The following is a 13,001-nucleotide window of genomic DNA, read 5'->3' on the forward strand; positions in this document are numbered from 1 at the left end:
GCCCACTGTAGGCTGATTGGTACACGTCCTGTGCCTGTACTTACCTATGCTTGTCAACTCTCAGTGCCATAGGAAAAAAAAGATGAAACAAAAGTTTTGCAAAATCATTAATAACAGAGGTAGAAAGGAAGCAGCACGTGTTGGGGTCCCAGCCATATTTGATAATGTGGGCACATTTCTCTGAGCCCTGCTGTCCTCTTTGTAGTGTGGCTAGGAGCCACACGAGCTGCTGTAAGAGGCCATAGACTGAAGGCATCAGTCACAGTTGTTGACTGCTCTTCTCACAGATCTTGAGATAGCCGATTAGGGTCGTGAGATTTGGTTTCTGGTGGGGGCCCTATTTCTGTGTCTGCAGGGGAGAGTGGCCCTCTTTAGAGGTCACCCATCCCGTCACATGAAGGCCTCACCTTGTAGCCTGCCTTGATCTAAGCTACTTATAGATCTCAAGTTCAGATATAATCACTGGGGGAAGACTGCAACGTAAGTACTTTGAGGGGCACGACAGTCTGTTAAACTGCTAGAGGACATCATGTATTTAGTGAAGCTGCAGATGGAAAGGCACTAGCAACAAGGCTGACTCTGCCTCCAGCTAAATCTGATACTTCAGGAGCAGCAGTGGACCTGCAAACCATGGTTTGCACATCCCAGTTGTGACATGGTTTGCCAGCAGGGATCGAAGCCCAGAACTTGCCAACAGACACTGTTCTATGAGCACAATTGCGAGGCCGTCCTTTGACTGCTGCATGCTTACTGTTTCCTTGTGTAGAACGGAAAGGAGTGAAGTCAGATTCCTGTCCTGAATACTGGACATATAGTCCTAGGGGTGAGTGTCTAGGCTTGGAACACGGCTGGATCAAAGTCCTGAGCTGTAGAAACCTGCTGCCTGGCTTAGCCCTGCCTGAGATCCTCTGGCAATGTCTTTGAACCTCTGAGCCAAGCCTGCAGCTTCTGTTCTGAGTAACTGTGTTTAACCAGACACACTAAATTTATGTTTTGTTTATTTAGTGTGTATGTGCACATGCATGAGTGCATATGTACCTGTGTGTACACCTGTAAGCATGCAAGCATGTGTAAGTCAGGACAGCTCGTTCTCTCCTTCCATCATGTTGATGGATGGGATTGTGTTCAGGTTGTCAGGCCTGGCAGCAAGTACCTTAATCCTCTGAGCATCTTGCTGACCTCCTGTATCATTTCACTCTGCTCTGTTGTCTCACTTGTCGTCCTGCCCTCAGACCAGGGCCTTGCACATGCCATGCCAGTGCCCCACCACTGACCTACATCCCGGCCAGACTCTCCTTTTTTCCTTCCTTCCTTCCTTCCTTCCTTTCTTCCTTTCTTTTTTTTTTGAGGGCCTCTTTTGTTACTTAATAATCCCATTCTTGAGAGCTTTTCTAATCACCTTCCAAAACCCCACTCCAAATACCATCACGTTGGTTTTAGGCTTTGGGCATAATGAACTTTGAGGTACCAAGTACATTCAGCCTGAGAATCAGTTGCTTTCTTCCTGGTACTTTTCCCCTTATGCCCTTCCATCTGTTTCCTAAGAAATAAGATATTCTGTTATATAACCACAGCATAGTTAACATTGATTGGACCCATATTTCATTTTTATTTTGCCCCCAAATTTCTTCTTCAGGATATAATCTAGGATCAGCTGTTGTGTTTGGTTTTCTGGAATGATTCCTTTGTCTTATGACATACATGTCATACTTTATCTCTCACCCTCTGGTATAATGCCATTTGTTTTCAGTTTGTTATGGCCTGGTTTTGCCTTCTTGGACAGAACACTTAGAGGCCACAGTGGATCCACCACACTAAGGCCTGACTTCATTGTTAAGATTAGTTGGGATCAACTCAGGAAGTATCACTTGACTCTGTGGTAATCACCGTTGTTTTCTCCCTGCACCTCTTAGGGACACTCTAGGACTGAGCAGACAGCTTGTCCCCCAGTAGCCCTGCTGGCCCTTCACTTTTGCTTGACACTACTCTGATTTCAACAGTTGAAGGGTGGTACTGTTCTTTGTTTGTTTGTTTGTTTGGAGACAGGGTTTCTCTGTGTAGTCCTGGCTATCCCAGAACTTATTCTGTAAACTGGGGTGGCCTCAAACTCAGAGATCCACCTGCCTTTATCTTTGCCAGAAGTGTGCGCCATCACTTCTGGGCTTGATGGCACAGTTAATGTTGAAATGCTTCCACTTTTATTATTCTGTGAGCAAGAGTGCTTGAGCTGTTTATATGGACAAATTTATTTGCTTTTCAGGATTTTGTTTTGTTTCTCTTGTTTATTTGTTCTGAGACAGGATCTCACTATGAAGCCGTAGGTGAACTCACAAAGATCTCCTTGCCTCTGCCTTCTACATGCTGGGATTAAAGGCATGCACCCCCACTACTGAATAGGTTTTCGGTCTTTTTTCTTTTTTAGATTTATTTATACATATGAATGTTTTTCCTGCATATGTGTATCATGTGCACCATATGCCTGCTTGGTGTTAGAAGAGGACCCCTGAAACTGGCGCTGTAGATGGTTGTGAGCCACCATATGGGTACTGGGAATAGAACCCAGGTCCTCTACAAGAGCAATGTGTGCTCCTAATCACTAAGCCATCTCTCCAGCTCTGTCATTTTACTGATTATATTTTATTCTTTTCCTGGTCATGTTATTCCAGTTTTGGTAAGTGGGAATCCCTTGAGTGTAGCTGGAGGCTGTTTGTTTGTTCCTGGCTACCCAGACTCGAAATAATCACACAGAAACCATATTATTTGAAATACTGGTTGGCCAATAGCTTAAGCGTACTTCTGGCTAACTCATATCTTAAATTAACCCATTTCTATTCATCTGTGTATCAACACACAGTCGTGGGCCGACAAAGTTTTGGAGGGCTCCAGAGGAGGTGTCTGTCTCCAGCGGCAGCTACATGGCTTCTCACTTGACTCCGGCTACTCTCTCTCTCTCTCTGTATATCTCTCCCAGCCTGGCTGTATTCTGTTAAGCCATTGGCTGAAAGCAGCTTCTTTCTTAACCATAAAAGCAACACACATACAGGACTTCCCATACCACTTGAGCAGCTGCATAAATTCAGAGACATCCCTAAGACTTTGTAGAGTTTCTGTTCATCCACATCTAAATGATTGGGTCCTCTTCTCTCCCTTAGTCAAGGTGTTAGCCAGCATCTCCAAGAAGTCCTGAGTTCTCGTGTGAGAAGTGACAGTAAAGAATGACATGCTCATAGCTCCGCTCTGTCTGACACAGAGACAGGAAACACACAGGTACAAACAGACACGCATGGACATAGGTGTGTGCACACATCTGAGTATGGATGCCCAGTATTCATGTGTTCATCTTCAGTCAGAACCTTTACCCTCAGGTTTGCTTGTTCCCACTTTTCTTCTCTCTCTCTCTCTCTCCTCTCTCTCTCTTTTGTTGTTGTTTTCTTCTTCTAGGTTTCTCTGTGTAGCCCTGACTGTCCTGAAATTCGTTCTGTAGACCAGGCTGGCCTCAAACTCAGATCCACCTTCTTCTGCGTCTGTGTCCATGCTGCTCTCCCTGCCCCCAGCTGGGATTAAAGGTGTGTACCACCACGGCCTGGCCGTTTGCTCTCTTTTTTAAAGAATTGTGTGTGTGCATGCATGTATGCACTTGTGTTTATATGTGTGTGCATGTATGCATGTACAAGTGTACATGTGTTCTCATGGGTGTGTGTTATGTATGTGTGTATATGTATGTAAGGCACTCTTATGTGCACATGTGTGCTCATTGGTGTGTGTTATGTATGTGTGTATATGTATGTAAGGCACTCTTATGTGCACATGTGTGCTCATGGGTGTGTGTTATGTATGTGTGTGTATATGTATGTAAGGTACTCTCATGTGTGTTATGTATGTGTGTGTATATGTATGCAAGGCACTCTCATGTGCACATGTGTGCTCCTGGGTGTGTGCTATGTATGTGTGTGTATATGTATGTAAGGCACTCTCATGTGCACATGTGGAAGTCAGGACAGCTTTTCAGGAGTCTGCTTTTTTCTTCCATCTTGCTTTTGAGATGGGGGTCTCTCCTCTGCTGTTGCTGTCCTTTTGGTTACCGTAGATTGACTGGCCTGTTCTCCCATCTCTGCCTTCAGTCTCATCTCTTGCCAGAGGAATTCTGAGGTCTAGGGGTGCTGCTGCATCTAGCTGCTTTCGTGGGTTATTAGGGTGGAACTCGGGTGTCAGGTTTGTCAGCAAGCCCTTTTGCCTGCCGAACCGTCTCTGGCTCATGTTTGCTGTTTCTATGACACACCTAAAATGATTTTTTGAATACAGGGTCCATCTTTGTAGCCTTGTTTGGGCTTGAAACTTGCAATTGTCCTACCTCAGCTTCTGTAGTGTTGGGTTGGGGGTTATAGATTAGTGGTAGAGCATTTAACATGTGGGTGGCCCTGGATTTGTACCTCAGCCATACACATGCACAAAATGAAAACAAACAGAAATGATCACCCTTTCCTGCCTACACTGTTTGTTTGTTTGTTTGAGACAGGGTCTTGCTGTGTTAACCAGGCTGGCCTTGAAACTGAGATACTCCTCCTCAGCACCTGAGTGCCGGGTTCCAGGTGTGCTACCACACACAGCTCTACACTATAGACATTTGGGGTGAACATTTCTAGATCTCTCTCTAAACGTCCATAATTTCATCATCTTTATATTACATTGTCCTGTAACTCATTCCCTACTAACCGGCATGCCTTCAGTGTTCTTCCATAATAGTTCACCTAAAGTTGCTCTACTCACAAAAAGAAGCCCATAGCCTCTGTGTGCTGATTGCAGAACAGGACTGTGATTCTGTCGCTGGGCTTTGATAGCTTTTGCTATAGAATGGGGAGCTCACATGAACATCTTTGTAACCAAGTCTTCATTTTTCCCTTAGGATAGAAGTGGAATTACTGGTCAAAGGGTATGTATGTTTTTGAGTCTTTCTGAGTGGCCAGAAGCTCTGGTGGTATTTGCAGGCTAGTGTGTCTCCATTAGACAGTACGTTGGAGTCATAGAGAATACTTCAAAAGCAGAGATACCCAGGACCACCTCCCAGAGGGTCTTATTTCGTGGATCTGCGATGGATCCAGAATTTATAGTTTTAAAAGATTTTATTCTTGTATGTGTATGTGTGGGTGCTGGGAACTGAATTCAGGTCCTGCAGAAGAGTAGTATGTGTTCTTCACCACTGAGTCATTTCAACAGCCTGAGTTAGAGTTCTTAAAAGCTCCCCAAAAGTTATTTATATGCAGCAGATTTGATTAGGTGAAAGTGGTAGTGTATTATTTTATTGATAATTTTCTTCTGAAAAATTTTCAGGCATTCAGATCTGGGAGAAGTGGCCCCAGAAGTAAAAGCTTCAGACAGCCAAACATCCGTGGCAATTGCAGGTAAACCAGACTGGACCATTCTGAAATAGCTGGGTTTCTTCTGTCTGTTGGGATTCTGGAGTCTGTACTCTTCCTGGGCTGGGTTACTCTGGACCTCGCAAACAAACTCAAGGCTTTGTTTCTCTCTGTAGAAAAGATTTCATCTTAAGATGTTCAAGTCTCTGCATACTTCATTGGAGTTATTGTTTCTTTTCTTATAAAGCTATAAGTTGTGCAAATACTAGACCTTTACTGGAGACACAGGTACATAATATGTAAATATTTTGTCTCATTGTGTTTACCTCCCACTGTGTATATGTCTGTGTGTTGTGTGTTTTGTTGTTGTTGTTGTTTTTGCTGCTAGGATTCAAACCCAGGGCCTCAAAATATAGAGTACTGTGCCGTTGAGTACATTCCCAGCTCTGCTTTTACTTTTTTCAAGACAGGGTTTCTCTGTGTAGCTCTGGCCATCCTGGAACTCACTCTGTACACCAGGCTGGCCTTGAACTCACAGAGATTTGTCAGCCTTTGCCTTCCTAGTGCTGGGATTAAAGGTGTGCACCACCAACACCAGGCTTTCACTTTTTTTTTTTTTTTTTTTTTTTTTTTTTTTTTTTTTTAAAGACAGGTTCTCACTAAATAGCTCTGACTGGCTTGGAACTTATTTGTAGACCAGATTGGCCTCAGACTCACAGAGATCTGTCTGCTTTTGCTTCTGAGTACTGGAACTAAAGGTGTAGCCACAATGCCTGTCTGTTTTCACTTTCTCGATATTTTTCTTTGATGCACAATGTTTTTACTTATCTTTTGCTTTTGTCAACTGCCTCTTTAGTATCACATCTAAGAATCCAGCATGAAATCCAAGGTTACAAAGATTTACTCACATGTCTTCTAAGAGTTTCATGATTTCGGGTGGTGGGGTAGTGTTCAAGACAGGGTTTCTCTGTGTAGTTCTAATATCCCAGAATTTGCTCTGTCTACGAGGCTGGCCCTGAACTCAGTGATCCACCTGCCTCTGCCTCTGAGTGCTGGGATTAAGGCTAGTGCCACCACCACCTGGCTTTGAGTTTCATGATTTTTAATTCTTACGGTTATATTGTTTAACAATTTTAAGTTAATTTGTTGTGTATGGTGTGGGACCACCTATGAGCTTTATTATTACCAGCATTAACAGCCTTGAGGAGTCACATGGTAGATGTTTATTTACTGTCATGAAGAACACAATATTCTAGTGTTTGTTGCTAGGCATTTATAGGCTGTTATTGCATTTTACAGATAAGATGGCAATTTCAGAAGTACTGCTTGGTAACAAATAGCCTATGTCTTGATGGAAAATTAGCAAGCATGTGTTAGGTACTGTAATAATCGGGAGAGAAGGATCACTTTGTTTCAGTGAGAATGCTTTAATACTCCACTGTCAAGGCTTATGTTGGGGGGGGCCAGCCCCCCTAAACCTCTCAGGATTTAGAAAGAAAGCTATAGCAGGTGAAAACTGACTAAAAAGGCCTGAGGATAAATAAATTAATTCACATGTGTTCTGTTTATTTTTCCTGTGCTCCCTCCAGTGCTTTCTTTAGTGCCCTTTCAATGCTCCCTTGATGTTTCTTGCTGTTCCCTTTCAATGTTTCTTCTCAATGTTCCTCCCAATCCCAACCGTTTCCAGTTTATATATCACACAGACATAGTTAACAATTCTCTGGTAAATAATAGTGATGCTAAGTATGCATCTCTTAGGGCTAGCAAGATGAATGAAGTAGGCACCAGTTGTCTTACTACTGTCTCAGAGGGGGCATGGCTGTAGATACCTCCCCTATAGATACCGGGAGGATTAAGTCAGTACAGAATCCTAAAACGGGAAGAAGGGGGTTTGTGTGCTAACTGGTTAGGCTAGAAGTCTGTGAGTAATAATTGTAGAGTAACGACGCAGTGCTGTTGCACTTTTTGAGCACTTCTGTTTCAGTGGTGGCTGGGAACACAGTATTGTGGTAACCATGGCAACCAGCATAAGCTGCAGAAGGAAAGTAGGTGTCGCTTGGCCCCCCCTGGGGCCAACGGGGTGCTGTGGGGTGCTGTATCCTCTGGCACCCAGATGAGAAGGAATTCCTTCCTCTGGGGTTGGTTTAACAATCTAAGCTTTTTTTCCAGTATTTCTAGGGGTAAAGGCACAAACAGTTAATTTTCTAGACTAAGATCTTGTGTCAGTGAAATTGAGGTGGAAGTAAGTATAGAATATTAATAGCTTGTTAGGGTAGAGCAAAGACCAATAGGTTATACTCTCCTGAGTTGGCTGTCGGAGATTTTAGGGCCGCCCAGACCTATCAGTAAAGGTAGATGTGCTATCCCCCCTGCTCAATGCCTGTTCTGTTGAGGTTCCCATGTGGTCCAGAGCAGAGGTCCCTTCCTTGTCAGAAGTGCAGTCAATGAGGTTTGGTTGAGTGAATGCTTTCACACCAGGGCCCTCCCTATCCAATTGCCAGTACAGGAAAAGTCATATCTAAGGAATGATTTATACACTACTGGGATGTTTCGGGATGATCCCACTATGGAAAGGAGGAAGGCTATGGCTTCACAAGATGTGTACAGAATTGACAAATTCCATCAAAAGACGGGTGTTCCCGAAGCTCTGCAGATCGGGTTTCTCATTGGAATACACTCCCGTGATTCTGTCTAGTGGTCTGCTAGTTGTTCTGTTACTTTATCATGCTTGTGGCTCACAGCGCCCCACTTTCAGTTCCTCCACCTGGGCTTAGGACAGTTCTTACAGGATGTGAGTTCCGTGGTAGAGGCTGGGCCATGCTCTGCCCTTGTGCCCCTCAGACCTGCTATGTCAGGCTTACCTGAGTCACAGTTATACCCCCTTCTCGCCTTTGTTTTATTAAAACATAGTTTGTTAAATTGCAAATATTGGTCTGAAACTTAGTGTAATTACTTCTTTAACTTGCTACTTTCCTGAGGGACAGCCTAGGATTACAGACATGTGCCATCAGGCCAGCCTCTTAAAAAACTATCAGTCTTACATAGTGCTCTACAGCTGTAATCCCAGCACTCAGGAGCCAGAAGCAAATGGAGCTCTGTGAGTTTGAGGCCAGCTTCACCTCATAGCAAGTTCCAGGACATTCAGAGCTACATAGAGACCCTATCTCAAAGCAACAACAACAACAACAAACCCCCCAAACCCCCAAAACCAAAAAATATGTTTATTTTTGCCTGCATTTATGTACACTATGTGTGTGCAGTGCCCATAGAAGGCCAAAGGAGGGTATTGTTTCCCTGAACTGGGGTCACAGGCAGTTATGAACCACCTTGTAGGAACTGAACCTTGGCCCTCTCTGCAAGAGCATCAAGTGCTTTTAACCTCGGAGCTGTCTCTCCAACCCCTATACTTGGCTATTATTTTCTTCTCTAGTTATTTTTTCTCTTCACACTACATTTTGAATTCTTTGGGAAAAATAATTTTTCTAGACTCTTATTTTCACTTTGAGTAAGTATGTTTTTAATTTCTGGACATTGTGATTTGATTCTTGAGTCCTTTTGTGTTTTTATTCAAATCATCCTGCTTCCAATAGTCACCCTCCTTTATTTCTCTCTTTTTCCAGAAAAATTATCAAAAGAGACAGTTTAAAATGTTAGATTTATCCCAGCAATTTGGAGGCAGAGGCAGGTAGATCTCTGTGAGTTCGAGGCCAGCCTGGTCTACAGGACAGCTAGTACTATGCAGAGAAACCCTCAAAAACACAAAAACCAAAAAGGTTTATCTATTAATTATGGGGAGATCGTAAGGTTGATTTAAAAAAAACGTATTAGAGCTGTAGCTTTATTTCCAGTCTTTGTTTCTGTTTAAGCTTGGCTTATTCCAGAATCTAACCTGGAGATACTTCTGCTCCTGAGTATTTGAGGAATGCTCACTGTAGTCCCAACAGTCGGCAGAGGCTGCTGCAGACTTCTTGGTAGACAGGCTCTAACTGCTAATAAAGTGAACGTCTGTCCCCTTTCTTTCTAGATTTGGAATGGAGAGAAATGGAAGGAGATGACTGCGGGTTCCACTATGGAGGTAGAAACTGTGGGACTGAGGACAGCCTGGGTTGGGAAGGGGAGGGTGTGGATGCAAGTGAAAAACAGCTAGGACGTGATGGTTTGTGTGGTTATATTTCTAGGAATTACAGCTTTGGTTTTTAAAAAAGAGGGTTTGGATTTGTTTCCCTTAATTTACTTTGTCAGTCTATTTGACATTAATTTCAGGTTATTAGATTAACCCCTTTATTTCCCTTTGCTTTTCTCACAGATGGTGCAAACGAGGCTCAGGATAGTGACTTCCCGACAGGTCTGCATTTTCTCCTTTTTTTCCAGCTTTCCATTCTACTGGAGGAGCGCACCCTATAGGTGCTAATTCCTAAACTTGTCTGTATCACATCAACTTGGGTATTTGACTGTAGACCCTTCTTGTCTATCACCCCTTTATGAACTATTAGTAATGTTGCTAAAAACCAAACCACTGGGAACTTACTATGGAGTAACCAGTTGTTCCTTTAACTTATTTATACTGTCACCGTGAGTTACTGTCTTTGTGAGTAGAGGCTTCCTCATGTATCTTATTTTTAGCAAGTTCCTGAAGTGATTCTAATGTTCAGTTATCAAAACTTAGGAACTCTAGCAATAGCTTCATATTGGGACCAGAGTTGCTGAATAGTCTCCTAAGGGTATGGGTAGATATGTAGAATAATTTTATTTTTTTGTGATTTTCCCAAGTTGCTTTGATGATCATGCTGTTTAAGCAACATAGGTTGTTGTGTGTGCCTGGCTTCATTTGGGCATAACAGGGAAACCTGAGTAATAGTTATGTAGATTTTCTGCCAAAGCAAAGTATTCCTGTGTAGTTTTTCTGTTTTTATTTATTTTTATAATTATATTTATTTTGGGCTGGAGAGATGACTCAGAGGACCTGGGTTTGGTTCATAGCACCAACTTGGTGGCTAATAGCTCTCTGTTACTCCAGTTCCAGCAGGATCTGATGCCCTCTTCTGGCCTCTTTGGGTACTGCATGCACATAATACACAGTTAAAATACACATATACATAAAAGAAAAATAGATTTTTTTAAAATTAAAATTTGAGGATCTGTTTTCTCCTGCCATGTGGATACCAGGGATCAAACTCAGGTCAACAGGTTTGGAGGTAAGTGGTTTATCTGCTGAACCATATTACCAGGCTAGTTGTTCTGTTTTTAAAACAAATTTACAGCATCCACCCCCTCCCCCTGTAACTTCTCAAGTGATCCTTCAGCCATATTGCTGTAGAACTCGGAGCCCTGAGCTGGCAAGATGGCTCAGAGGTAAAAGAGCTGGCTACCGAGCCCGATGACCAGAGTTGGCTCCCCAGGACTCTTACAGGTTTTTCTCTCACCTCTAGACATGTGCCATAGCTCACCTGTACAAATACATTTAGAAGCCTGAGCCCTAAAACCAATGTTATTGGACACTTATGGTGTTATGTGCCTGTAGTCCCAAGGTAGATGTAGAAAGTTTGAATCTATTCACAGGTTTGAGACAAGACTGGGGACACCATCCCCTCCTCCCCACCTTCATTGTTAAAGAATAAGAAAAAGAGCTAGAAATGTAGCTCAATGGTGAAATACTGCCTAGCATGTTGGTTCCATTTCAGTACTACAAAATAAATAAATAAATACATATATAAATAAATAAGAAGTGAACTACTTACATTTGTATGAACATTGGTAAGCTCCCAGGCCAAGATCTGGATACAGTTAGAATTTTATGATCATTAACTTATAAAGTTTGCATTATACAGGGTGACATTCAGTGTCTACCAGGCCTCAGTCCACACCAGATGTCTTATTGTCACTGCATTCGTCAGGGTTCTATAGAGTAATGGAACTTACAGAATGAAGCTTTATATAAAGAAAGGGGATTTATTAGAATGGCTTGTAGGCTGTGGTCCAGCTAGTCCAACATTGGCAGCCTATGAACAGAAGGTCCAAAGATTGACCAGTAGTTGATCAATCCATAAGGCTGGATGTCTGAGTTTGTCTTCAGTATATGCCAGAATCCCAAAGGAGTAATCCTAATGCAAGTGAAGAAATGGACATGCTAGTAGGGTGAGAACAAGCAGACAAACAGCAATAACTTCCCCCTTTTGTGTCTATATAGGCTTCCAGCAGAAGGTTTGGTCCAGATTGGAGGTGGGTCTTCCCACCACAAGAGATCTGGATTAAAGGTGTGTCTTACCACCTCAACCCAAAGATCCAGATTAGAAGTAGATCTTCCCATTTAAAATTAAGCAAAAATTCTTTCAGGTGTGCCCTCCATTTTTTGATTTTAGTTAAATTTCAGATGTAATCAAGTTGACGACCAAAATATCCTTCACAGTCACCAAAACCCAAGTAATTATACAGGGAGTGATAGTTTACACATACACTCCTAACAGTTTTGAGGCTAGAATGTGTAGATGGAGTTTATGTCCTGCCCAGTCCTGCAGCCATTGAGTCCCAAAGAAACAACACATAGGCTTATATTAATTATAAACTGTTTGACCTATTAGCTCAGGCTTATTATTAATTAGCTCTTACAACTTAACCCATAATTCTAACCAGGAAGTGATGGCGCACACCTTTGATCCCAGCACTCGGGAGGCAGAGGCAGACAGATCTCTATGAGTTTGAGAGCAGCCTGTTCTACAAGAGCTAGTTCCAGGACAGGCTCCAAATCTATAGAGAAACCCTGTCTTGAAAAACCAAAAATAAATAAATAAAAAATAAAAAATTAACCCGTAACTCTTACCTATGTTTAGCCTTGTGGCTCGGTACCTTTTCTCAGTAAAGCATTCTCATCTTGTTTCCTCTGCGTCTGGGTGGTGACTGCATCTCTGCCTTTTCTCTTCCCAGAATTCTCTTAGTCTGGTTTCCCCGCCTATACTTCCTGCCTGGCTACTGGCCAATCAGTGTTTTATTAAACCAATATTAGTGACAAATCTTTACAATGTACAAAAGCTTTATCCCATAGCAAGCGTGAGTTACATAATGAGACTTTCTTAGAATATCAATGCTCATTGGGTGTGGTGCTGTGTACGTCTAATCCCAGTGCTCAGGTGGATGTATAATTGTGAGACCATCCTGGTTTGCATAGATTAAGGTTAGTTAGGGCTATGTAGTGAGATCCAGGAGAGCTAGGACTACATAGAACACCTGTTTGAAAACAAAAATAAAACAAGAATAAGAATTTAAATATATATATGTTTATATATCTTGATATGTGAATAAGGTTGGAGATGTAACTTCATGGTAGAACATTTGCATGGCGTGCAGAAGGCTCCCATCTTCAGCACCACAAAAATCCAAAATCATAACACAAACCAGAACTCGGCATTACTGGTCTTGAGTTTGCAAAAGGGTGCTGAGCAATGGTTTGCTGTTTTCCTTTTAGCAGTCTCTAGTTTATTAACAAAGATTAAACAAAAAAAAAACAAAACAAAACAAGAAAGCATTTATTAAACAACCCAGAATGTGATTAGAGGTTGTGCTCTCATGGGAATTTCCTGGTGACATTTTTTCCTCCAGGTCTTGAGGCTGGCTTTTGCTGTGTATACCATGCTGGTCTTGAATTTGCATCAG

The 13,001-nt window shown here is 42.4% G+C and overlaps 1 protein-coding gene across 4 annotated transcripts in view; it reads left to right on the forward strand.

Annotated features, from left to right (window-relative positions):
* The window catches only part of LOC121459246 (up-regulator of cell proliferation), a 35,901-nt gene that overhangs the window by 14,023 nt on the left and 8,877 nt on the right, over positions 1-13,001 (forward strand). For 2 of the 4 annotated variants that reach the window (XM_041668786.1, XM_041668785.1), the window contains exons 2-5: positions 4,904-4,930; positions 5,329-5,399; positions 9,379-9,429; positions 9,661-9,699. In XM_041668786.1, coding sequence (XP_041524720.1) covers positions 4,904-4,930; positions 5,329-5,399; positions 9,379-9,429; positions 9,661-9,699 — 188 coding nt within the window. Of the gene's footprint in view, positions 1-4,903; positions 4,931-5,328; positions 5,400-5,569; positions 5,643-9,378; positions 9,430-9,660; positions 9,700-13,001 lie in introns of those variants that run through there. The other 2 variants (XM_041668789.1, XM_041668788.1) reach the window with 2 other exon arrangements.

This window comes from Microtus oregoni, unplaced genomic scaffold, assembly GCF_018167655.1.
Source record: "Microtus oregoni isolate MIOR12 unplaced genomic scaffold, Mior012 000019F_ref0000042, whole genome shotgun sequence".
In the NCBI taxonomy this organism is placed as follows: Eukaryota; Metazoa; Chordata; class Mammalia; order Rodentia; family Cricetidae; genus Microtus; species Microtus oregoni.